We start from the raw sequence: 27,017 nt of genomic DNA on the forward strand, positions 1-27,017 counted from the left end.
TCCTTCTTTTAAAAAGAGTTTTAGTGTTTATAAACAAATATTACCCCTAGTCATGGAAAACTAAGCCTAGGCATTTAGTAAAAAGATGTATTAGGTGAAGAATTCTCATTTCACACAAACAACTGCCTTCTTTAAAAAAAATTTTTTTCCAACGTTTATTGATTTTTGAGACAGAGAGAGACAGAGCATGAACAGGGGAGGGGCAGAGAGAGGGAGACACAGAATCTGAAACAGGCTCCAGGTTCCGAGCTGTCAGCACAGGGCCCGACGCGGGGCTCGAACTCACGGACCGCGAGATCATGACCTGAGCCGAAGTCGGCCGCTTAACCGACTGAGCCACCCAGGCGCCCCCAAACAACTGCCTTCTAAACAAGGACAATTTCTACTGAATATTCTTTTAAATAGAGAAGACTCCTTTATGTGGATATTAAAATATAATCATGATTACAAAAATTCAGCTCACCTACATTTTTGTATCTACTACATGAAGTGAAGTATACCTGTATTTCATTAGGACTGTGAACATCTGGAGCAAATACTTGACATATTCCAACTATGTGACAAATATTTTTTTCCTAACAAAACACCCCAAAGGAGAAACCACTGGTTATTTATTGTAATTGAAGGTCAAGTATAATATGTATCCACTGAAATCATAGTTTTCACTTGTAAGACTGTGGCTATGCAGACCTTCCTCGACTTACGCCCACCCCCACCCCAGGGGGTATGCATTCCTATAAACCCATCATAAGTTGAAAATATCCTGAGTCGAAAATGCATATAATACAACTCACCTATTGGACATCATACCTTAGCCTGTGATGGTGTATCTTAAACGTGCTCAGAACACTTATACTACTTCACAGTTGAGCAAAATCATCTAACACAAAACTTATTTTATAACGGAGTGTTGAATCTCTGTACTTTATTCAACACTGTACTGAAAGGAAAGCCAGAATGGCCGTACGAGTGCAGAAGGGCTGCCAGCATATCAGTCACCCGTCCTTGTGACTGAACGGCTGGCTAACCGGGAGCCACAGCTCCTGCGCGGCAGCAGCAGTAGAGGGCTGCACTAGCCTGGGAAAGATTAAAATTTTTAATTCAAAATTTGAAATATGGTTTCTACTGAATGCATATCGCCTTTGCAATATTATAAAGTCAAAATTAGAGAAAGACAGGTATCATATGATTTCGCTCATATGTGGAATTTAAGAAACACAACAGATGAACATAGGGGAAGGGAAGGAAAAATAAGATAAAAACAGAGAGGGAGGCAAACCATAAGAGACTCTTCAATACAGAGGACAAACTGAGGGTTGCTGGAGGGGAGGTGGGTGGGGGTGGGGTTAAATGGGTGATGGGTATTAAAGAGGGCACTTGTTGGGATGACCACTGGGTATTACATGAAGGTATCATATGCAAGTGATGAATCACTGGGCTCTACTCCTGAAAGCAAAACTACATGCATGTTAACTAACTTGAATTTAAATTAAAAAAACAAAAACAAAAACAGATGCAACACATAGGAACTATGTTAATGACAGAAGCTGTAAATAAAGATTTTTAACAAACAATCAAAGTATCGTAAGTCCAACTGTTTTAAGTTGGGGACCATCTGTATATACTCTGGAGAAGAAGATGTGGTTTTTTAAACATTTTTATCTTTTTTAAAGTTCATTTATTTTGAGAGAGAGAGAATGTGAGAGCAAGTGAGCACGAGCGGGGTAGGGGGAAGGACGGGGAAGACACAGAATCCCAAGCAGGCTCCATGCTCAGCAAGGAGCCTGATGTGGGGCTTGATCACATGACCATGAAATCATGACCTGAGCCAATATCAAGAGTCAGATGCATAATCGACTGAGCCACCCAGGCATCCTGAAAATGTGTTTTTAAAGCTCTAGGTCTCTCCCCTTTATTGTATGGGACTGTGCTCATGATGTATTTTCTAAGTTCATGATCATCACACAATATCCTCTGCCATATAATTTAACCATGGTTTGTTATCTTTTGTTGTCTGGATAAACTCTATGAAGTAGTTAATTATATGTACTACCAAAATTGGTGAACAATAAGCATTTGACTTTATGGTTTTTTTAAAAAAACACTGAATTGTGTCCTCATTAAAGGAAATGAGGCTTACAGTTTCCTTCTTGTGGCTATAAACATAATTTAGGATGTTCATCATGGATATACGTAACAGGCACACTAGATAAAGAGAAGAATTTCAGAATTACAACACAAAAAAGGCTGTTGGCTCAGGATATATAAAAACTGTCATTACTGTGGAATAAGAGGGGCCAGACAGGACACAGGAAGAAAAGGGGGAAACGAGTCTTAGGGCAGGTGATCTGTTAAGGTGCCGTCAGCTCTAGCCTGCTGACCTCAGGCAGCACAGCAGGGCACCAAGCCAGGAGACAGAAAGAGTCATCTTGCAAACGCTTTCATCCCAGCAGATCACGTGTATTTTCTTGGCAGGGTAGCCTAATATCTAACAATTCTCACCGAGCTGGATTTTCCATACCATGTGTTAGGATTAAACTGTCAATTCACATTCAGAAACTGCTTTGGATTGGAGTAGGAAGAATTCAGATATTAGGATCCCCATTCAAACTGCTTTTTTAAAGGAGGGATAACCATATATCCTGAAAAATGAGAAAATAAAAAATGCCTGTATCTAATCAGCCAAAACTAATGAAATCTCCACACCAATACTGGCAGATGTGAAAACCCCTGCATGAAACAGTATTTTCTATACAAAACAGTATGAATGAAAACCTAATGCTGGGTGCTCCTGGGGCAGGATGTGCGGGGCAAACCAGGAATTTCTCTCATGCGTGTGTGTGGTAGTTGGGGATGGGAGGGAAATGGCATTTCTTGGGCAAGGCCATGGACTTCACTGTCTCCAGGCACAGAGAGGAGAGAGGCTGGCAGTTCCACACAAAGCATTCTTCCCTCACTCCCTACTTGCACTCCCTACTTGCCGAAGCTACTGCCCTGAGGACGCCTGGCTACAGGGAAGAATGAGGCGTGGTCCCTGCCCTCACATCTGGTAAGGAAGAAAACACCCAACCAACAGTTACTACAGAATGTGGAAAATGTTACAGAATGTGCTCTTGGCACACAGGAGGTGCTCCTGGAGCACCTGGCTAGCGAGCCAGACTGACTAACTCTGCCTGGGTGGGGAGCAGAGGAAAGGGCAGACTGTGAAGAGTCTTCAAGGATGGGTGGACCCTCCCTGGACAGACAAGGGGCAAGGGCAGAAGGAACATCATGTGCAAAGGCAAGAAAGCAATACGAATTCAGGAAACCAAAGTAGCCCACTGAGGCTAGTATGTAGGGGAATGGCGGCCAGAGAGAAGGCTACAGAGCTAAGAGAGGTCACATGATGGCCTGGATGCCTTCCCAAATCCCACTTAATTGACAGTAATGAGTGTGAAACTCTAACAGAGAGCTGGAGAGAGGAGGTCAGCAGACAGAGAAGCCAACATCTAGAAACTGGACAGTAGATGGACACATGGTGAGTGACCAAACAGACCAGAGCAAGTAAAGGCCCAATCCCACAGCAAGTTAGAAGATAAGGAGTAAGCTGATTTGTGCCATGGAAGCCAGAGACCCTTCCCCAGGTGGAGGTGAGGGTGGAAGTACGGAGAAAGAACAGGCAAAGTTTCACATGTCTTCTCCCATCCACACAGACAGCAGGTGCACATTGTCTGATCCCCTGGAGGGGCTAAATGGAAGCCCAGGGCGAGGGGCCAGACACACACACAGCTCAGGGGCCTACAGTAAAACACCAGCAACTCAATGTGAGAAACGAGCCCACCGCAGTCACTAGGTAAGGTACGTGCAGAAGGACAGGCCCAGGCACTGCCTCGCAGTGAAGCCCATCACTTAGCAGCACCACCACCCCCGCACCCCAGTGTCCAGGTCATTTTTTAGTCTCCACCTCTAAAATATGAGATGACCAAAGACCACCCAGACATGTGAGGAAAGCATCTAATATGAAAAAGCAGCCAAAACAAAGCCAGAAAGAACCTGAAGGAAAAAGATGGTGAAGAATACAGAGGGATACTTCAGAACCTCCAATTAATATCTTTATATTGTTTCATCCTCTGTGAAATATGAATATGATGCTATTTTTAATTTTCTTTTAACGTTTTATTTTATTTTTGAGAGAGAGAGACAGTGTGAGTGGGGGAGAGGCAGAGAGAGAGGGAGACACAGAACTTAGAGTGCGCTCCAGGCTCTGTGCTGTCAGTATAGCCCAATATGGGGCTGAACCCACGAACTGTGAGATCATGACCTGAGCCGAAGTCGGATGCTTAACCAACTGAGCCACCCATGCACCCCAATGCTCTTTTTTTTAAAGCACAACCAGAAAACAAAAAAGAGTTCTTAAAAATTAAAAACACCATTAATTTTTTGAAGGTCAAAGAAAGCTTGGAAGATATTGCCCAGAAAATAGGATAAGCAGGCAAAGAAAAGAAACTGGGAGAGAAAAGATATTAAAATCAGATCATCAATCTAGAAGGACAATATCTGAGTAGTAAGATATCCAGAAAGAGAAAATACCAAAGAGCTAAAAGAATGAGTTGCAAAGGGATTGCCATGTCCCAGCTAAACAAGGGAGGAGACATATAAAGCAAATGTCTTAAAATTTCCAATACCCAGAAGACATGTTCCACCAAAAGAGGGTACCACCAAACCACAAAATAAAAGTGCATGATCCCGGAAATAGGGGCTCCCATACCAGGGGAGACAAGGGAACCAACGCCCAGGGTACCTACCAGCTGTGCTGTTGGCGCGGGGGCCCAAGGGCCATGGGAGGAACAGCACCAGAAAACCATCTCCTGAGTGGTGGAATATATTCCGAAAGGTTTCTAAGATTTTGGAGAGTGTAGGGATTAATCTGATTGGTACCCAGACAAATAAACAGTAAGTAAGGCAACTTTACTAACTGTGGGCAAAGCCAAGGACTCACGAGGCAGCCATTCAACCTTGGCTGTATGTGCCAATTGTCTATGAATCCCATGTTCACCATGGAACACTGACCACCAACTGTGGAGACAGGAGCACGCAGGGAAGCGGGGCGTGGGAGAGAATAAGGCTGCATACAGAAAGGGGTATTCCAAGACAACCAACTTCTCATTTTCCAGGTAGGAAGTTAGTAGAGAACACCTGAGGCTCAACAGTCAAGATCAGACAGAACAAGCCTTTAATTCAGAAATATGGAGAGAAACACAAAGAGTCAAAATAAAAAGTGCCTGCCACAGGGAGTGGGAATCCGGGAGCAGGAGTTAGGGAGTGGGAATCAGAGAGTAGGAAACGGGGAGTAGGAATCAGAGTGAGAAGCAGGGTAGGAATTGGGGAGTGGGAATCGGAGTGGGAGTCAGAAAGTTGAAACTGGAGTGGGACTCGGGGAGGGGAAACAGGGGACTAGGAATCAAAGTGTGAAGGATAGCACTGGGAACTAAAAGGTGCCTGTGTGTTTTAAACTTTTTTCATTGTAAGCCTAGTAGTACTATTTGACTTTTAAAAACTACAGCTCTTTGGGGCACCTGGGTGGCTCAGTCAGTTGAGCATCCAACTCGATTTGTGCTCAGGTCATGATCCCAGGGTCGTGGGATAGACTCATGTGTCAGGCTCCGTGCTGACTGTGTGGAGCTTGCTTGGGATTCTTCCTCTCCCTCTGCCCTTCCCGTGCTTGTGTTCTCTAAAAAAATAAATAAGCAACAAAAACTACAGGTATTTAACAAAAGCTAGTAAACATAAAGTTAGAAAGGGACCAGACTGTATAGAGAGGAACCAGACTCATATGTTTATCTTATAGATTTTCCCTCAAAAACAAAATGTTAAGACACAAGCCCAAGTTCGCATCTAACACAGACAGAAGCAGAGTGGTCCTGCCCTCTCCTCCCAGGAGCCCCCTCCGTCCCTTGCCCCAGGAAGGCAGCTCCACAGTCTGCAAGCCACTGCTACAGACAAAGGGAGATCTTTAACTTCAACGACGAGGCAGCTGTGTGGTTCAGTCAGTCGAGTGTCCGACTTTGGCTCAGGTCATGATCTCGCGGTTCGTGAGTTCGAGCCCCTGCGTCAAGCTCTGTGCTGACAGCTCGGACCCTGGAGCCTGCTTCAGATTCTGTCTCCCTCTCTCTCTGCCCCTCCCCCACTCATGCTCTGTCTCTCAAAAGTAAGTCAATAAATAAATAAACAAACAAACAATAACTTCAACAACCTGAAAAGTCACTCCTTCCCTTACCACACGGGAACCAGGAAGGAGGCAGCCCAGTGCGCCAGAAGCAGCCACCGAGGAACAGAGGGAACCAGCCAGGGAACAAAGCTGGAGAAGAGGGACAGTGGGAAGAACCTGTAAGTCACCAAATCGAGCAGTCCTGTTACAGAGTGCAAGGTGTGTGAGAGCTTAGACACCTGCACTTGAGCTGGTTTGAACATAACCATCTTTAACATGTAAATACAAATAAATCATCCCTGACACGGAAGTATTTAAGAAGTGGAATCACCAGGCCTTGGTGACCAAGAGGAGGCTGAAGCCAAGGAGGAGGGCAAGTCCAGTGTGAGCGGTCAGCAACAGAAGAGAGGGCAGGGAAGAAGACTGCCGTGCTAAGCAGGGCCCACGCTGGATTAAGTGGGGTCCAGGCAGGCAGCCAGCTCAGCAGGAGGGACAGACGGTGCACACAGAACGCAGCTCGGGGAGCCTGCATACTCAGGTGGGAGCTGACAGGCCGTGGCAGTGGGAGAAATCAGCCCAAAGGAGAGAAAAAGGGAAAAACCCCATGCTGGAGCCCTAGACAAGTGGGCCAGGTGAGGAGGAGGAATGACACAGGAGGGTTTCCAGGAGCAGGGTGTGGGGGTGTGGATGTGACAACCCAGGCCTCACTGTAGGCTGGGGGAGAGCAGTGTCCAGAAAGCATGAGTGAGGCCTGGAAATGCGGACTGGGGTCACAGACGCCTCGGTCAGGGTTGGAGAGGACAGTGTGGGAGGGGGCAAAGTGAAGCCCCAGGCTGCTTGGAGGACAGGCTTCACATGGGGCAAGGATTCTGTGGCTCTGGGGGCCTGGGGAGAGAGACAGCTCTGTCAGAGCAGAAAGCAGGAGCAGCTGGAAAGAAAGACCAACAGTCGAGGACTGAGATCCCTGAAAAGGACCACCGAGTCAGGGAGGAAGCTGCAAGGCCCGGACGACCCACATGCATTTGTATGTTATCCTTGCACAGAGGTCATGCTAATCCACTCTGGATCATTCCAATTTTAGTATGTGTGCTGCCGAAGTGGGCACCAGATGAACTACATGGCATCTGATCTGGGGACTGCACTGTGAGTGACAATGAGTATTGCTAACTTCCCTAACATGTACACAGTTTCCATGCCTTGGGATCCCCTTAAAATAAATCCAAATGGTTCACACATCAAACTACAGGAGCTGTGGTAGAGAAGGGAGACCCAGAAAGAGAAAAACGAACCACTAGCCTAAAAAGTAGTTCTCTGCAGGCCTCCTTGTGCCCATGGCAGAGGGGTTCTGGGGAGCTTTCTTCTTGTGAGGTGTTCTCCCAAGAGGGGTGGGAACTAGAGCTTTCTTCCTATAGTTTAGGTGTGCCCTTTCACTCAGAACAGGAACCACAAAACTCTTCCTCATCCAACCTAAATTCCTGAGATGAGAGTCTGAGGATTTTTCCTTCCATCCCATCTTCCATGGACACAGATCCACCGGATGTTCACTGTTCTAGGAGAGCCTAGCTCATGCCCACACACACTGGATCACGTGCTGGCATCTCCACCTTTCCTGATGGAAATGTACCTCAACTTCTCAACAACTTTTTCTGGTTCAAAGGCTCTCAAAGTGAACTCATGTTCACCTAAGACTCAAAGAATACAGGACGGATACATGTGAGTGTGTATGTTTCAAAGCAGTTTCCTGTATCAAGAGGCATGGTGTTCCCCTAGACCCCTGGAGAATGTACAGGGGACCAAGCATCCTCCTCCTACAGCACTCTGTTGTGATGCTGGGTGTTTCTTAGTAATGGCAAAAGCTTCACTGCTGCATTATTCTTGACCAACTTGGGACCCACAGATATTTTTTCCCCATATTTATATTTATTTCTCTGACATTTTCTATTTACACCATTTGTTGTTTCTCCCAAGCCCTACAAATACTGTTCTATTTATAAATACATCTCAAGTTTATCACGCTGAATTTATGTGTCTTTTCTGTGAATTTTCTATTCTTCAAAATATTTTTTGACAACTCATATTTTTTATGAGGCCGTTAAGAACTGAATGTTTGTATCCTACTCAAAATTCATATACTGAAGGCTTAATCTCTAATGTGACAGTATTTGGAGACACAGCCTGTAAAAAGGTAAGGTAATTAAGGTTAAATGAGGTCATAGGGATAGGGCCGAAAACCAGTGGGACTGGTGTCCTTATACAAAAAGGAAGAGATACCAGGGATGAGCATACACAGGAAAGGTCACATGAGGTCACAGAAAGATGGTGGCCACCTGCAAGCCAAGGAGAGAGGCTTCATGAGAAACCAGACCTGCCAACGCCTGATCTTGAACTTCCGTCCTCTGGAACTGTGAGAGAGAAATGTCTGTTGCTTAAGCCCTCCAGCCAGCAGAATTGTTACAACAGCCTGAGGAGACTAAGACAGTCTTTACCTACTATATAAACTACAAGTAGGATCATATTTCCTTCTTGCAATTTAATGGAAGATAAATTTTAGCCTAAAATGAAACACATCAGTTGGGAAAAAAAAAATCGCTGTAAGTATAGATGAAATTAAGAACATGCTATGAAAAACTAGTCTTGTTTTTACAAAGGTTCCATCAGAATCAGCAACCCTCAGTGGGATAACATGACATTATACACTTCTTAATGTGGCTCAGTGTAAATGATAAGGTATCACACCTATTAACTATTCTTACCAAAACTATTTAATCCAAATTTAATCTCAACCTAACTTCCCATTGATAGAAAATACAGAGGCTAGTAGAAATTAAATGATACTATGGGTAAACAACTGTGCAAGTCCAGAGTGTGGAATATTCTACAAGGTAACCACACTAAACTTGTTAGAAAGGCAATGTCATTTAAAAAAGAAAAAAAGAGGAAACTTTTCTAGACTCAAGACATAATAAACAATTGCTGTATACAACTTAGATCTTGGTTCTAAATAACAAAAAAAATAAATTAAAAAAAAAGGAAAAAAACCTACAAAACTCATTCTTGTAACAATTAGAGAGCTATGAAGAGCACCTGGGTACCAGCTAATATCACTGCTAATTTCCTGGGGGTTAAAATGTAGGAGAATGAACTTATTCTTAGGACAAGCATATTGAAATGTTTTGGGCTGACGTGTCATAATGTCTATAACTGATGTTCAAAAACAGTACTACAAAAAATGTGTGCATGTATGAAGAGAGAGGGAGAATGGAAGGCAGGCAGAGGAAGAGGAGGAGAGCATACATAAATATGGCAAAATATTAGTTGCTGAATTTAAGGCAAGTATATTCTCTCAATTTTCTGTAATGTTTGAATATATGAATAACAGAAAGCCGGGAAGGATTATCCCAAAGGTCACCTCTAAACTGTCTAGATCAGGATGTAAAGGGGTCAGTTTATGAATGGAATCCTATGAGCTCCCACCCAACATTCTATGCAAAGTGACACATATAATCATGTTATGTGCACATGCACATTTTTCCAGGAAAAGGGTTGCCAATTTCCATCTAGGATTTAGTCTATAAACCCCAAAAGTGTTGGGCACCTGAGTGGCTCAGTCAGTTAAGTGTCCGACTCTTGGTTTCAGCTTGGGTCATCATCTCACACCTCATGAGTTCAAGCCCCACGTTGGGCTCTGTGCTGACAGCGTGGAGCCTGCTTGGGATTCTCTCCCTCTCCTTCTCCCTCTCTCTCTACCCCTCCCCTGCTCATGCTCTCTCTGTCCCTTTCAAACATAAACAAACATTAAAATACACACACACACACACACACACACATATATAAAAAGAAAAATACACAAGTAGGAAAACAGCTAGACTCTTATCTAACTCACTTGTAAAATAGTACTCCTTTTATTTTAAAAAGTTAGGAAGCAGCCTAAAATCCTGTATGATTAGAACTATCTCAAGATGTGAGGAGGCAGCTTCATCCTGGATGGTGTTTTACTCTACATGAAGTGCAGGAGGTTCTCCAGGAGAAGGGAAGACACACCCTCAGTTGGAGGAGGCAGAGCTTTAAACACCAACTCCCAATGTAAGAGCTCAGGACACTACATTACATATTGTCTTTCTTCATTAATAATTTTCAAACCTAGCAAGAGATATGAAAGAGTGACAAACACGGAGGAAGGAATTTTATTTTTCCATGTCTCAGTTCAAATGTGATTGATGGGGTACCCCATATATCTCTTCGCCCTTTTCAATTCTTACAAGGACCCTTGTTGCTTCAGTGGTCTGCAACCTTTCTGAGAGGTAGCAAGTGCAGCACTTTCCTGAGTGAAATCCCACCCATCAGGCCAAATACAGAACCAGTAAACGCAATCCTTCAGAGAGAGCTTGTGGACCAGGAGACCAAACACGGGCCTAAGTCACGCTCTGGTCCTACAGACAGGTCTACAGAGCCAAGCCCAAGTGTCTTAGCCTGGCTTCAAGCTGCAGTCCATGGGGCGCCTGGGTGGCTCGGTTGGTTAAGCATCCGACTTGAGCTCAGGTCTTGATCTCCTGGTTCATGAGTTCGAGCCCCATGTGGGGCTCTGTGCTGACACAGCTCAGAGCCTGGAACCTGCTTTGGATTCTGTCTCCCTCTCTCTATGCCCCTCCCCCACTCATGTTTTCTTTCTCTCTCTCTCTCTTTCTCAAAAATAAACAAACATTAAAAAAAATTAAAACTGTAGCCCAGCTGCCCCCTTCATGCCCATGACACCATGCTGCCTGCTACACAGGTAACTTTGTCAGGACAGAGCACAGGATGTTTGTGGGTCTGTCTCATCTGGCCCCCACCATCTCAAAGGCAGGTGCCAAGTCTCACCCACCGTGTCCCCAGCATGTCTGGGTCCTGTGACTGTCACATTCCCTGTATGCTGTCTGTTAGGGATACTGGCAGACACAGCTCATCAGGGGACTATGACATGAGCCTCCCAGGTTCCACCCCTATAGGCAAGGGAAGAATGCAAAGCCAAGACTTCCACTTACATATTTTTAAGTACTTTCACATCTGTTCCCTCATTTGATCATTACAAAAGCCCTGGGAAACAGGCAGGAAATAATTCACCACCCCCCTACCCTGAACAGAGGAGGAGAGGTGCAGGGAGGGGTGTCTGTGCAAGGCTGCTGAGTGGGCTGCAGCAGGCTTCTTCAGCTGATTCCAGGAGCAGTAAAAACCTACAAAACCACAAGGGCACAATAAATTCAAGTGCTTCATACAGACACACACATATGCCTCTGGATAATTAGGAGACTGGTGGGGGGGGGGGCATGGAAGAAATGTGTTGAAACTATTTCTTTGTAGCTCCCATAATAGTCATTTTGAGAAGAAAGAAAAAAATATTGACCATTTTTATTTGAAAAAAAAAAAAAAAAAAACCGGAAGCAAGAAATGTTTAGTGATTAGTAGAGAGCAATTCAGTTAAAAAAAAAGAACGAGGGGCGCCTGGGTGGTGCAGTCTGGTTAAGCGTCCGACTTCAGCCAGGTCACGATCTTGTGGTCCGTGAGTTCGAGCCCCGCGTCGGGCTCTGGGCTGATGGCTCGGAGACTGGAGCCTGTTTCCGATTCTGTGTCTCCCTCTCTCTCTGCCCCTCCCCCGTTCATGCTCTGTCTCTCTCTGTTCCAAAAATAAATAAACGTTGAAAAAAAAAAATTAAAAAAAAAAAAAGAACGAAAAGAAATAAGACTCAAAACTGAAAGTTATCGTTCCTTATTATACTAATGCTTGCTTTTATCAACATTAAACTAAAATCTCTGCTATGAAATGTCCTGGCACTTTATGGATTTTGCTGTATTTGGAAAACACAAGCTTTGTATTTACAAAGCTTTTCCCTTTTGCTGGAAGCCGAGCTATCCCAGCCTGAGTGGCAGGGCCCTGGCTGTGGACGGATTGGTGACTGCAGGGCAGCCCGCCGACAGTGAAGCTTCTTGTACTCCTGCTTTTAGGTAATTTGGCCTTATTAAAGTACCTGGGGTATTGTCTGTTGGGGAATTGCCCTCGGCAGGCCCCCTGGGAAAACAACCATTAGGGAAGAAAATGAGGTTCCGCAAGAAATCGTGAGGCCTTACGTTTAGCCCTTGCCATCCCCTATGGAGACTCCTCTACTTACAGGAAGGATAGTCTCATGCATTTGCCAGCAAAGAGGGACTATAAAGGAGAGACATATGGATTTGAAAGCCTCACTCCGGCAACTAAGGAGTGTATCTCTGGGCACAGGTGACTTCAACCCCTAGGCCCACCTGGCCCCCCGGAGGCATTCCACATGATGACTGAACCTAGTCGGTTAAGGTATAGAATGGTTCATTAATTCCTAGGTGCACTGTCTCTGTGAGAATGTATGAGGCATGGGTTTCTAAGGCTTTTTCGGCCCCTTTCTGGCACCTCGGACCGAGGCAAACACATTGTTCTGGCCTCATGTGGTTAGGAGGTCATGTCCCTGTAACTGTTCCACTTGAGGTATTGAGAAATGGAGGGCCTTTCACGAGAACAGCAAAGCAAATGCTTTGTAGATTATAGATAAACACAGATGCATAATGGAATAATGTAAGAAATTAATCAATAATCAAAGGGTATGTGGGAAAATTAGGGGGAAATCGCCATGTTATTTCTTAAAGGTTGATTACACATAGGAACATTTTCAAAGTTAGGTAATGTTAGAAAAACACAGATGACATATGCCACAGGGATATCACTAGCAAATATAATGCCAAGTTTGCTACAATAAATCGGCCAGTTCAACACACTGCTGTTGTCTGTGTCCATTTTTATTTTTTGTTTTTATTTTAGTTTTATTTTCACCAATGCCGTTCTTCCTTCGGGAACCCCTGGTTGCTGGAGCTGACCTCCGGCACCATTTGTAAAAAATAAATTATTATTTTCTATTTAAAAATGAATTATCAGAGGTGCCTCACTGTCTCAGTCAGTTAAGTGTCTGTTCTTGATTTCAGCTCAGTTCAGGATCTCACATCGGGCTCTGTCCTGACAGTGCAGAGCCTGCTTGGGATCCTCCCTCTTCTCTCTCTTTGCCCCTTTCCCGCTCGTGTGCACGTACATGCCCTCACTCTCAAAATGAAATAAACGTTAAAAAAATGAATTATCAATATATAATTTTATTAGGTTATTCTATATTATTTTATCATGAAAGTAAAACAGATACATTAAAGAAAATTTTAAAATGGGTTTTAAAACGAATTTTAGAAAATGACCCCAAAGCTCATCACTATAAAACAACCTACCTGTGGCGTTTTGTTTCCTTTCAGGTCTTTTAAGTAAATGGATGGGTTTCTTTTGGTTGTTTAATGACGTGATAATCTTATACCACATACACCATTTCATATCCTGATTTTTCCCCTCAACATTATATCATAAGAACTGTTCCAGATTATTACACTGTCTTTGTAACCACAATCCATAATTTCCTGAACTTAAACTGTATAATCCTTTAAGTGGTAATACCACAGTTTACTTACCCAGTCTATTTTTAGACAAGTAGGCTGTTGCCAAATTTTTACTATCACAAATAATGTTTTAATGACTGTAACTTTTATTTTCTTCCTTTTTGTTTTTAGATAAATTCCTAAAGTATATTACCAGGTCAAAGTGGACAATAATTTTTTTAGACTTCTGACATATTCTGCCAAATTCCTTCCCTAAAGGTAATAGACATTATTACCAGCAATGGTAAGAATCCTTTAACTGAACTCTTCTCATTAACCAGGAAATCACCTGTACCATTTTATTATTTTTTTGCTAATAAGTGAAACTATTTCCTATGTTATTTTGCATTTTTTTCCTGAAAATGTATATTTTTCCACCATATGATTACTGACTAGTTGAACTTCTTTTGGGAATCATTATGCCCATTATCCATTTACCAACTGGCTATTTACACAGATTTAAAAGTACATCTGGGGGCGCCTGGGTGGCTCAGTTTGTTAAACGTCAACTTCAGCTCAGGTCATGAGCTCATGCTTTGTGAGTTTGCACCCCGCGTTGGGCTCTCTGCTGACAGCTTGGAGCTTGGAGCCTGCTTCGGATTCTGTGTCTCCCTCTCTCTCTCTGCCCCTCCCCTGCTCTTGCTCTCTCTCCCTCCCTCTCTCAAGAATAAATAAAAACATTAAAAAAAAAAAAGTACATCTGTATGAATATTTTCCATAATTAAAATGTTAACTCAGTGTTTACCATTTGGTGGGAAATATTATTTCTCCCATCTATGGTTCACTTAAAGTTTTAATTTTTACCTGGACATATTCACTGTTGTTTACCTTCGTGATTCTTTAAGAGGCTTCTGAGTCAGCTTCCCCCTCCCCATTCCCTTCCCTATATGACTGTATGCAATCAATTCATTTCCTCCTCAGCTCACATGGTTTTAACATTCCTTACACACCCATAATCAAGAGGCTTTACCTGTTGGTCATCAGGAGTCCATATGCCACATGTGATCTGACTCTCAAGGTTTATCTCAGATGACCAGTGTCTTTGTCCGCTGACAGAACCAACCAGGACAAACCCATCTCGATATGAAATAAGTGCTTGAGTTCCATCGTGGCTCCATGTGAAATCACTCACCTTTGAGACACACATAGACACAAGATGTCAATTAATCTGAAAGGGAAAGCACTTTTAGCAAAGGCTATAGTCATTAACTTAGCCTTTGGCTAAGAGTTAGATGGTCTTAAAGAGAACAGTGCATAAATACATCATATGTACTGTAACACTAACATATAATACAAAAGACCTCATTTGAAAAGCAAGTGTCAGTGAAGAGCTAAGTGTTTCACACATGTTAATTCTTCAAGCTTTGTTCATGGGAGGGATTATCATGCCCATTTTCCAGAGAAAACAGACACAGAGGGGATAAGTAACTTATCCTTGATCATACACAAGGTGAGTGGCAGTGTTAAGGATGACCCAGGGTTGTATGGATCCAGTGTCCTTGCTTTTTACCATTGTTCTATGGTCTCCCACCTATGGTAACAGATTTGCCATTAGTGTCTCTGGAACACCTATCAAAATAGGAAAGTTCTCAGTTTTTGGTTATATACCGTCCTCAGCCTTGCTAATAATATTCCCTTAATCAAAATGAAAAAATAACTTAGGGGTGCCTGGGTGGCTCAGTCGGCTGAGCATCTGACTCTTGATTTTGCCTCAGGTCACGATCCCAGGGTCATGGGATCAAACCCTGTATCGGACTCCACGCTAAGCGTGGATCTGCTTAAGATTCTCTCTCTTTCCCTCTACCCCTCTCCCTTGCTCATGCTCTCTAGAGACTCTCTCTAAAGTAAAAAAATAATAATTTAACTGGAAAAATTACACATACTTGGGTGTTGTTTGATGCGTTCATTGTATTTATTCAAATAAGCCCATTTAAAAAAATCTTTTAATCTATTAATAAGTAAATTGCTTCTACTGACTTCCTCAAATTATACTACCCTTGCATGCCTACAACTAGCCCAACCTGGAGATGAAGTATTGTCTTTGATACACACAGTTGAAGTTGATTTACTGATGAGTTCAGAATTTCTACAGCTGTATTCATGAGTGAAACAAACTTATGATTTCCTTTTGATAATGTCTTCGTATCTGGATTTCTCAAAGTTATGTTGATCTCTCAGAATGAGTTGGACAGTAAGTACTCCTTCCTTTTCCACTGCCTGGAACAATTTATATAAACTGGGATAACCTATTGCATGAAAGTTGGGTATAACATGCCTATGCATCTGAATTTTTTTGTGGGAAGATTTTTAACCATTGCTTCAATGTACTCAGTAGTTTTAGTACAAGTCAAGCTGTTAAGCTTTTTATTTCCTCTTGAGTCAGTTCTATTGAATTACTAAAAAAAATTTTTCCAGTTCATGTAAGTTTTCCAAATTGTTGGCAAGTAGCTGCTGATAGTATTTATTATCTTTTTAAAAATCAACTTCATTGAGCTATAATTTGTATACATTAAATAAAGTTCTCAGCAGTCAATCTCCTATGCTCATCCTTGGTTCAAAGCAACCAGTGATCTAATTTCTCTCACTAGTTGCTTCTTCTTGAATTTTACATGAAGGGAACTGTATAGTATGCTCACTTTTGTGTATGGCTGCCTTTACTCAGTACAATAGTTTAAGAGTATTCTAAATCCTTGTGTGCATCGGCAGTTCATTCCTTTTCATGAAGAGTAGTATTTCATTATATAAATATACCACAACTTATTTATCCACCCAAATTGCCAGGCATTTAGCTTGCTTCCAGTATTTGGCTACTATAAAACTGCTATGAACATGCATGTGTAAGACCTTTGGTAGATGCGTGGTTTCATTTCTCCTGAGTGAATACCTGAGAGTGGAATTAATTGCTAGATCAAATGGTAAGCATGTTTAAATGTATGAGAAATTACTAAATTATTTTCCAAAGTGGTTATGCCATTTTACACTCCCTGCAACAGTGTATGAGAGCATTAGTAGGTTCGCTCCTCACCAGCACATGGTGTTGTCAGTCTCTTTTGTTTTAGCTATTCTAGTAAGTATGCAGTGGTAGGACACTGTTCCTAATTTGCATTTCTCCAATGTAGTCATGGTGAGTATCATTTCATGTTCTTATTGATCATTTGCACATCATCTTTAGGGACATGTCTGTTCAAATTCCTTGCTATGTGTACGTATTCCCCATCCACTCATACATATGTGCTATGTGTATGTATGAATACTCACATAGATGTATACAATATGTCTACATACATATGGATATATATAAGCTTCCAAACTTATTTTGTTATAAAAATTCTATACACAATCCTTTATAAGATATGTGTGCTGAAAATAATTTCTCTTACTCTGTGGCTTGCCTTTTCATTTGCTTAATGGTATCTTTCAAAAAGTGAAAATCTTAAATTTTGATGAAGTCCAGTGTCATTTTTTTTTTCTTTCATGGTTCATGCTTTTTGTGTCCAATCCATTGAATCTTTATTTAATCCAAGGTTTCAAACCCAAGGTTTATAGAGAAGTTTAGTTTTTACATTTATATCTGTGATTTACTTACAGTTAATTTTTAGGTAGAGTATGAGGTCAGAATCAAGGTGGTTTTTTGTTTTGTTTTGTTTTTGTTTTTAAATACAGATATGCAATTGTTTCAGCACCATTTGTGAAAAAGAAAATTCCCCAGATGTTACCTAGACTTACTGCGGTGATCCTTTCACAATACAGTTGACCTTTGAACAACTAAGAGCTTAGGGGTTGCTGATGCCCTGCAAAGCTGAAAATCCATGTGTAACTTTGACTTCCCCCAAACTTAACTACTAATAGCTTACTATTGACCAGAAGCCTCATCAATAGCAAAAGCAGTCAATTAATACATATTTTGTATGTTTTACCTATTATATACTGTATTTTTGCAATCTAGTGAGCTAGAGAAAATGTTATTAACCAAATCATAAGGAACAGAAAATACATTTAAAGTACCATATATTTTTTTCTTTTTAAAGTTTTTATTTAAATTCCAATTAGTTTACATACAGTGTAATATTAGTTTCCAGTGTAGAATTTAGTGATTCATGTAGATTCTGGTGTAGAATAAGTGATTCACTTATATACAACACCCAGTGCTTATCACAACAAGTGCCCTCCGTAATACCCATCACCAATTTAACCCATCCCCTTTCCCACCTCCCCTCCAGCAACCCTCAGTTTGTTCTCTATAGTTAAGAGTCTGTTTTCAGGTTTGCCTCTCTTTTTTATTCCCCCTATTCCATCGTTTTGTTTCTTAAATTCCACATATGATTAAAATCATATGGTATTTGTCTTTCTTTGATGGATTTATTTCACTTAGCACAATGTACTCTAGTTCCATCTATGTTTTTGCAAATGGTAATGGTAAATGAGTAGTATTCCACTGTGTGTGTGGAATATATATATACACACACACATATATATATACATATACATATACATATATATGTATGTATATTATACATATGTATATATATACACACACACTCCACATCTTCTTTATTCATTCACCATGCAACAGACATTTGGGCTCTTTCCATAATTTGGCTATTGTTGATAGTGCTGCTATAAACATTGGGGTGTACGTATTCCTTTTAATCAGTATTTTTGTATCCTTTAGGCAAATACCTACTCGTGCAATTGCTGGACTGTAGGGTAGACCTATTTGTAACTTTAAAAAAAATTTTTTAACGTTTATTCACTTTTGAGAGACAGAGAGAGACAGAGCATGAGTGGAGGAGGCACAGATAGAGCGAGACACAGAATCTGAAGCAGGCTCCAGGCTCTGAGCTGTCAGCACAGAGCCTGACGTAGGGTTCAAACCCATGAACCATGAGATTGTGACCTGACCTGAAGTCAGACATTTAACCAACTGAGCCACCCAGGCACCCCTATTTTTAACTTTCTGAGGAATCTTCACACTGTTTTCCAGACTGGCCTCACCAGTTTACATTCCATCCAAGAGTGTAGGAAGGTTCCCTTTTATCCACATCCTCACCAACACCTGTTGTTTTCTGTATTGTTAATTTTAGCCATTCTGACAGGTGTGAGGTGATATCTCATTGTAGTTTTGGTTTGCTTTTCCCTGATAATAAGTGATGTTGAGCATCTTTTCATGTGTCTGTTAGCCATCTGGATGTCTTCTTTGGAGAAGTGTCTATTCATGTCTTTTGCCCATTTCTTCACTGGATTATTTGTTTTTTGGGTGTTGAGTTTGATAAGTTCTTTATTTATATTTATATTTTGGATACTAACCCTTAATCAGATGTCATTTGCAAATATATGCACCCATTCTGAAGCCTTTTAGTTTTGTTGATCATTTCCTTCACTGTGCAGAAGCTTTTTATCTTGATGAAGTCCCAATAGTTCACTTTTGCTTCTGCTTCTCTTGCCTCTGGTGATATGTCTAGTAAGGAGTTGCCCCAGTCAAGGTCAAAGGGGTTCTCCTCTAGGATTTTGAGGTCTTCCTGTCTCACAGTTAGGTCTTTCATCTATTTTGGGTTTATTTTTGTGTATGGTGTAAGAAAGTGGTCCAGTTTCATTCTTCTGCATGTAGCTGCCCAGTTTTCCCAGCACCATTTGTTGAAGAGACTGTCTTTTCTCCACTGGACAGTCTTTCTTCTTCATCAAAGATTAGTTGACCATATAGTTACAGGTTCATTTCTGGGTTTTCTACTCTGTTCCATTGATCAATGTATGTTTTTATGCCAGAACCATACTGCCTTGATGACTACAGTTTTGAAGTGATGCCTCTGGCTTTTCTTTTCTCTTTCAGATTGCTTTGCTATGTGGTTTCACACCAGTTTTAGGATGGTTTGTTCTAGCTCTGTGAAAAATGGTTGTGGTATTTTGCTAGGGATTGCATTAAATGTGTAGAATGCATTGGGTAGTACAGACATTTTAACAATATTTGTTCTTCCAATTCATGAGCATGGAAAGTTTTTCCATTTCTATCATCTTCACTTTCTTTCATCAGTGTTTTATAATTTTTCAGAGTATAGATCTTTTTGCCTCTTTAGTTAGATTTATTCCTAGTTATATTAGGTTTCTGCTGCAATTATAAATAGGATCAATTCCTTGATTTCCCTTTCTGCTGCTTCATTATTGGTGCATAGAAATGCAACAGGTTTCTGTACAGATTTTGTATCCTGTGACATTACTGAACTCATGTATCAGTTCCAGCAATTTTGTGGTAGTGTCTTTTGGGTTTTCCATATAGAATATCATGTCATCTGCAAATAGTAAGAGTTTGCCATCTTCCTTGTCGATCTGGATGCCTTTTACTTCTTTTGTTGTCTGACTGCTGAGGCTAGGACTTCCAGTACTATATTAAATAAGAATGGTGAGAGTGGACATCTGTCTTGTTCCTGACCTTAGGGAAAAACCTTCCAGGTTTTCCTCATTGAGGATGAGGATGTGGGTTTTTATTATGTTCCCTCTAAACCTACTTTGTTGAGTCTTTATCATGAATGGATATTGTACTTTGTCAAATGCTTTTCTGCATCTTTTGAGAGGATCATATGGTTCTTACCCTTACTTTTATTAATGCAAATCTTGAACCATCCTTGCAGCCAGGAATAAATCCCACTTGATCATGATGAATGATTCTTTTAATGTACTGTTGGATTCGATTTGCTAGTATTTTGTTGAGAATTTTTGCATCCATGTTCATCAGGGATATTGGCCTGTAGTTTTCTTTTTTAGTGATGTCTTTGTCTGGTTGTGGAATCAGGATAATGCTGGCCTTACAGAATGAGTTTAGAAATTTTCCTTCCATTTACATTTTTTGGAATAGTTTGAGAAGAGCAGGTATTAACTCTTCTTTAAAAGTTTGGTAGAATTCCCTTGAAGCCATCTGGCCCTGGACTTTTGTTTGTTGGGGGATTTCTGATTATAGATTCAATTTCTTTACTGGTTATCAGTCTGTACAAGTTTTTTTTATTTCTTCCAGTTTCACTTTTGGTTGCTTATATTTCTAGAATTTATCCATTTTTTCCAGATTGTCCTATTTGTTGGCATATAATTTTTCATAATATTTTCTTATTGTATTTCTGTGTGGTTGGTTGTTATTTCTCTTTTCTCATTTGTGATTTCATTTATTTGGGTCCTTTCTCTTTTCTTTTTCATAAGACTGGCTTAGGGGTTTATCAGTTACATTAATTTTTTCAAAGAACCAGGTCTTGGTTTCATTGATTTGTTCCTCCATTTTTTTTTTTTTTAAGTTTCTGCATCATTTATTTCTGCTCTAATCTTTATTATTTACCTTCTGCTGGCTTTAGGCTTCATTTGTTGTTCTTTTTCCAACTCCGTTAGGTATAAGATTAGAATGTGTATTGAGAGTTTTCTTGCTTCTTGAGGTAGGACCATATTGCAATATACTTCCCTCTTAGGATTGCCTTTGCTGCATCCTAAAAGTTTTGGACTGTGGTGTTTTCATTATTTAAAGAACGATTGCTTAACCCAATCACGCTTTAGTAGGATGTTCTTTAACCTCCATGTATTTGCAATCTTTCCAACTTTTTTCTTGTAGTTGACTTCAAGTTTCATAGTGTTGTGGTCTGAAAATATGCATGGTATGATCTCAATCTTTCTGTACTTGTTGAGGGCTGATTTGTGATACAGTATGTGATCTATTCGGGAGAATGTCCCATGTGCACTCAAAAACAATGTGTATTCTGCTGCTTTAGGATGAAATGTTCTTAATGTATCTGTTAAGTCCATCTGGTCCAGTGTGTTATTTGAAGTCATTGTTTCTTTGTTGATTTTCTGTTTAGATGATCTGTCCATTGCTATAAGTGGGGTGTTTAAGTCCCTACTATTATTGTATTATTATCAATGAATTCCTTTATGTTTGTTATTAAGTGTTTTATATATTTGGGTGCTTCCAAGTTGAGGTCATAAATATTTACAACTGTTAGATCTTCTTGTTGGATAGTCCCCTTTATTATGATCTAGTGCCCTTTTCCAACTCGTTACAATCTGTTGGTTTTTATTTATTTACTTTTGAGAGAGAGAGTGAGAGTGAGAGAGGGAGGGAGGGAAGGAGAGGGAGAGAGAAAGCATAAGCAGGGAGGGGGAAGAGAGAAGGAGAGACAGAATCCCAAGCAGGCTCCATACCATCAGCACAAAGCCTGATGTAGGGCTTGAACTCAAGAAACGGGAGATCATGACCTGAGCCGAGATCAAGAGTCGGACGCTTAACTAACTGCACCACCCAGGCACCCCAGTCTTTGGTTTAAATCTAGTTTGTTTGATGTAAGTATTGTTACTCTGGCTTTCTTTTGACATCCATTTGCATGATAAATATTTCTCCCTCCCCTCACTTTAAATGCACAGATGTCTTTAGGTCTCAAATCTCTTGTAGGCAGCATATAGTTGGGTCTTTTTTAAATTCATTCTGACACTCTTTATCTTTTGATTGGAGCATTTAGTCCATTTACATTCAGCATAATTATTGATATGTACTTAGAGCCATTTTATTACTTTTTTTGTTACTGTGTCTGGAGATTTCCTCTGGTCCTTTCTTGTCTTTTGTCACTTTTGGTCTTTTCCCTCCCACTCAAAGCGTCTCCTTTAATATTTCCTCCAGGGATGGTTTAGTGGTCACAAACTCCTTTAGTTTTCGTTTGTCTGGGAAACTCTTCATCTCTCCTTCCATCTTGAATGATAGTCTTGCTGGATAGGGTATTCTTGGCTGCAGATTTTTCCCATTCAGTGGGTTGAACTTCTGGTTTGCCAAGTTTCTGTGGAAAGATCTGCTGCCAATGTTATAGCACTTGCCTTGTGAGTAAGGGACTTCTTTTGTCTTGCTGCTTTTAGGACATTTTCTTTATCACTGTATTTTGCAAACTTAACTACAATATATCTCGGCATTAGCCTACTTTTGTTGATCTTGTTGGGAATTCTCTGTGCCTCCTGGATTTGGATGTCTGCTTCCTTCCCCAGGTTAGAGAGGTTTTCAGCTATGATTTCTTCAAAAAAAACTTCTGCCCCCTTTTCTCTCTTCTTCTTCTGGGACTCCTATGACACAAATGTTATTATGTTTGATGGAGTCATGGAGTTCCCTAAGTCAACTCTTGTGATCCACAGTTTTTCTTTCCCTCTTTTGTTCAGCTTCATTATTTTCCATAATTCTATCTTCTATATCACTTATTTGTTCTTCTGACTCTTCCATCCTTGTGGTCATTATATCTGGTCAGTTTCAAATCTTAGATGTTGCATCTTTCATTTCTGCCTGATTGTATTTTAGCTCTTTTATCTCTGCAGTAAGGGTCTCCCTGGTATCTTCCATACTCTTCTCAAGCCTGGTAGAGTATCCTTACGACTGTTACTTTAAATTCTGCATGAGGCAGCTCTAGCTGTGACCTTTTCTTGTTCTTCTTTTGGGATGAATTCCTCTGTCTTCGTATTTTGTCTAGGTCTCTGTCTTCTTTTTTGTGTTAGAAAAGCTCGTTATGTTCCCTATTCCTGAGAGTAATGGCTTTATGAAGAGGTCACGTAATGTCCAGGGTCTAACACTTCAGGAAGTATCTCTGGTGTGTGTTGCATGTAGTCTGCTGCTGTGTCTGGCTTCTCTATCCCTCAGGTCAGTCATCTACAGAGGCTCTCCTCTGTAGATGGCAGTGTTTGGACTTTGGCCATAGTGTGGCCAGTCTGAACTAGGTGTGCCTGGTCTGTTTGTTAAATGAGACCTGATGCTACTTCTACTAGAACTGAAGCCTTGTAGAACTCTATGGTCAGAAGACATGATACAAGTGGGGGTTTCTGGTGGTCTTCTGGGGAAGGGGCCCGCTGCACTGATCCTTAGGCACACTTGCAGAGCACAGGGACAGGGCTGGCTGACTAAGCAGGTTAGTCAGCCAGTGTTGGTGCTGTGCTTTTCAGTGAAGTTGATTTATGCTGAGGGACAGGGGAGGGAAATGGCACCAGCCAGGTCCTTTGTTCCAAGAGGGGGGTGGTCCGTAGTTGCTGTTCTCAGGAAAGCCCTCTCAGAAGAGTGAATAATTTCCTATCGTGTGTCCTAGGCATTTTCCAGATCACTGTTTTCACACTGTCTGTGTCCAGGTTGCTTGCCTGCCTAGGGCAGCGCAGTGCACTTTGGGCTCTCTATTCCAGTCAAATCCGCTGACTTTTAAAATTCCAAACTTTAGGGGCACTTGGGTGGCTCAGTCAGTTGAGCGTCTGACTTTGGCTCAGGTCATGATCTCATGGTTCGTGAGTTTGAGCCCCACGTTGCGCTCTGTACTGACAGAGCTCTGAGTCTGCTTTGGATCCTGTCTCCCTCTCTCTGTCCCTCCCCCACTTGCACTCTGTCTCTGTCTCTCTCCCAAAAATAAAAATTTTAAATTCCAAACTTTAAGGACCTGGCATGACAGGGACCTGCACTGCTCTTCTGGGGAAGGGTCTTGCTGCCCTGGGACCGATGCAGGTTTGACCCAGAAGGGCAGTTTGACATCAGAGTGCAAGGGCATAGGATTTGGAGCAAAGCAGGTTAAACAGCCAGTGTCCAGGTTAGCTACCCTCAGCAAGTGTCTCTGAGCCTATGCCGAGGGGTGGGAGAGGGAAGTGGCACCCGCCGGGCTCTTCTGTTCCCAGAGGGGCAATGCCACCACTCACAGATGTGCTCCAAGAAGGGGGAACAGTCTCTCCTGTGAATCTTAGGTAATCCGCACACCATGCCATCTGCCCCCAAGTTACCTGCCTGCCTTCTCTCCAGGAGCAGGGCAGTGCTCTCTGGGCCCTATCCTAGCCACATCACGGACCTCTGAAACTCCAGGCTTTGAGTTGTTTGCAAAAACTCACGAAAATCAGCCTCTCATTTTCCCAACCAATGGCTCTGGGGAAGTGTTTTCCTTGTGGGATCCCCTGTGTACTTCTCTTCCCCTCTCTCTCTTTCTCACCTCTCTCCACGACCAAGGCTCCCTCCCCTCTGCAGCCGCCGCAATCCACTTCTCCCCATTTCTCCCACAAACCATGTCTCTGTACTTCCTACCTTCCTGGATGTGGCCTCTTCTCTCCCTTTAGTTATGCACTTTGTTCTATCAGCCCTCAGGTCGATTTCTTGGGTGTTCAGAATGATCTGATAGTATCTAGCTGTGTTTGAGGGATGAGATAAGCCTAGGGTCCTGCTACCACTACAGCATCTTAGCTTGCCCCCGCCCCTTCTATCTGTTCTGTATTTGTTGGGGGAAAAAAAACACCCATGTATGTGTAAGGGGACCTGTGCAGTTCAAACTGCAGTTGTTCAAAGGTCAACCGTTTGTACAAATATCAAATCATTATATTGTGTACTTAAACTAATATAACATTATATGCCGATTACAACTCAATAGAAAAAAAGACTATTGTTTCCTCCCAGTGAATTATCTAGGCATCTTTTAATTACCTTTGATTACCTGGTAATCTCTAGAGTTATGTCTACCTTTTCATTCATAAAAGTGTTATAGGTTGCTTTTACTTGGAAATGTTTAACTTTCTTTAAAATCGGTGACATTACTGGATATATCACATTTCAGATAAAATAAATGAACAAACACCAAAAGGACACGAACATCTGCTGTTTTCCCAGCAGAGGTTATAGGTTGGTGTTCAGTGGTTGGCATGTCCCCACCGAGACAACGGCATGGATTTGTAAGATAGCTCTTGAACAGCTGGCCTGAGGTTACTGAAAAGAGCGGGTTGCTAGGGAGAACTCGGGACCCTGGTTTCACTGACCCCACATTTCAACTAACTACACTATGTAGTTTTTCTTAAGAACTGAAAACATTTTCTAGAGACAACCCATGAATTCTGCAATAAAATTTAAGGTTTTTTCAATTTTCAAGTGTAGTGCTACTTATTTACAAGCATTCTGACTCATTTATCCTGGAAGAGATCCGTACTAAAAAGAAAAACATCCTAGTAGAGGGGGAAGAGTTTAGCCAGTGAAAAGAAGCTTTGCCAAGACACCACCAGTCTTGCAGTCACAGAAAATGATAACAAAAGATGCTTCCATGAATGAATTGGGTTTACTGAATTAGGTCAGCACAGGGTGGTAAAAATATACCACAACTGGAAAGACAAAAACAAGGGAACTGATACCCAGTGCTGTAAAGAAAATAAGCAGGAAGCCGCCCTCCTAGTTGCCTTTCAGTGGCACAGGCCTGCGGGCTCTTGCCTCACGGAACGTGTTGTCAGACGTGGATTAACTATGTCTCGGCACCAGCCTGGTCAGACCTCAGCCCGAGGCAGCTTTCATCACAGTGGCCAGTACCTGTGCGGGACACGGCCACGCCTGGTGACTGATCTTACACAATAATGCACACACTGTTCCAGACTCACTTTTGAAATAAAGGACTCGTAATCATTTCCTGAAAAAGAAGTTGTTAAAGCATCACTTAGCTTTTGCCGAATGTCTGATGCCTTTGTGACAGTACAAGTCACGCTGGGCGACGTGGATCACCTGTCATTTCCTCTAAAAAGCATTCTTTTTTTCTGAGCAGATTTCAAGGATCCTCCTCTTCCCAGCCACGAAACTGTCCTCCCTCCCACCAGGTTCTGTTTCAGGTGCAGCCAGCCACTACTTCCTCAATCAGTGATTCATCATCACCAGTGCACGGTGTTTCTCTGCTCAGATAACTTCTGATGCCAACACAATTCAAAGAAGCGAAACCTTTCCAGATGTAAGTGCTTACTGCTGACAACTGCTTAGCGGGTTCTGAGGTTTGAGGGATCAGAGTTCCAGACAGCAAAATTATATATAAATCTAGATCATATCATAGATATAGTGATTACTTTTGAACATGGCAGGGGCAGGCATTTGTGAGATTCCAGGAGGTTCCAGTGTTCTATGGTCCATAGAAGTTCATTCACCTCCAGGTCTGAATTCATTCTCCCTTTCCTGTGTCTAAAATGCTTTTTTATGCCAAATTCTCAATAAAGAGAAAAGCTGAGGGATATGGTGACGGTGGAAACCACACAGCTGCTATATGGAGATGACAGAAGGTTTCGTCCCGGGAGAGGCTGCTTTCGGGAGAAAACAGTGTGGTGACAGCAAGGCTTGGCTGGTGGGGCTAGACTCTCTGATGGTAATGGAGTCTGAGCTCTTCTGGATATACTATGAATACATGCATTTCTGCTAAAAGAGAAAAAAGTTTCTTGTCTGAGAAGAAGATAGTGTGACAGAGTGTTCTGGATTCAAAACTGGGTTCAAATTCTGCTTTGCCACCCATGTACTTCCTGGGCAACTTGCTCAACCTCCCTGACCTGAGTTTTTTCTTCTATTAACTGAGAACAGCATCTGCTCAATGGGGTTCCTGGGAAGACTGAC

The 27,017-nt window shown here is 41.8% G+C and overlaps 1 protein-coding gene and 1 non-coding gene across 10 annotated transcripts in view; both read right to left on the reverse strand.

Moving 5' to 3' along the window:
* TULP4 (TUB like protein 4) overlaps positions 1 to 27,017 on the reverse strand; it is a 177,663-nt gene that overhangs the window by 54,011 nt on the left and 96,635 nt on the right. For all 9 annotated transcript variants that reach the window (XM_040448758.1, XM_040448757.1, XM_040448756.1 and 6 more), the window contains one exon: positions 14,628 to 14,789. In XM_040448758.1, the coding sequence (XP_040304692.1) occupies positions 14,628 to 14,789 (162 nt within the window). The remainder of the gene's footprint in view (positions 1 to 14,627; positions 14,790 to 27,017) is intronic.
* On the reverse strand, positions 7,186 to 7,292 carry LOC121013513 (U6 spliceosomal RNA). The gene has a single exon (XR_005782752.1). It is a non-coding gene; the product is annotated as a U6 spliceosomal RNA (small nuclear RNA).

Source organism: Herpailurus yagouaroundi, unplaced genomic scaffold (genome assembly GCF_014898765.1).
Source record: "Herpailurus yagouaroundi ecotype Mexico unplaced genomic scaffold, PumYag 198, whole genome shotgun sequence".
In the NCBI taxonomy this organism is placed as follows: domain Eukaryota; kingdom Metazoa; phylum Chordata; class Mammalia; order Carnivora; family Felidae; genus Herpailurus; species Herpailurus yagouaroundi.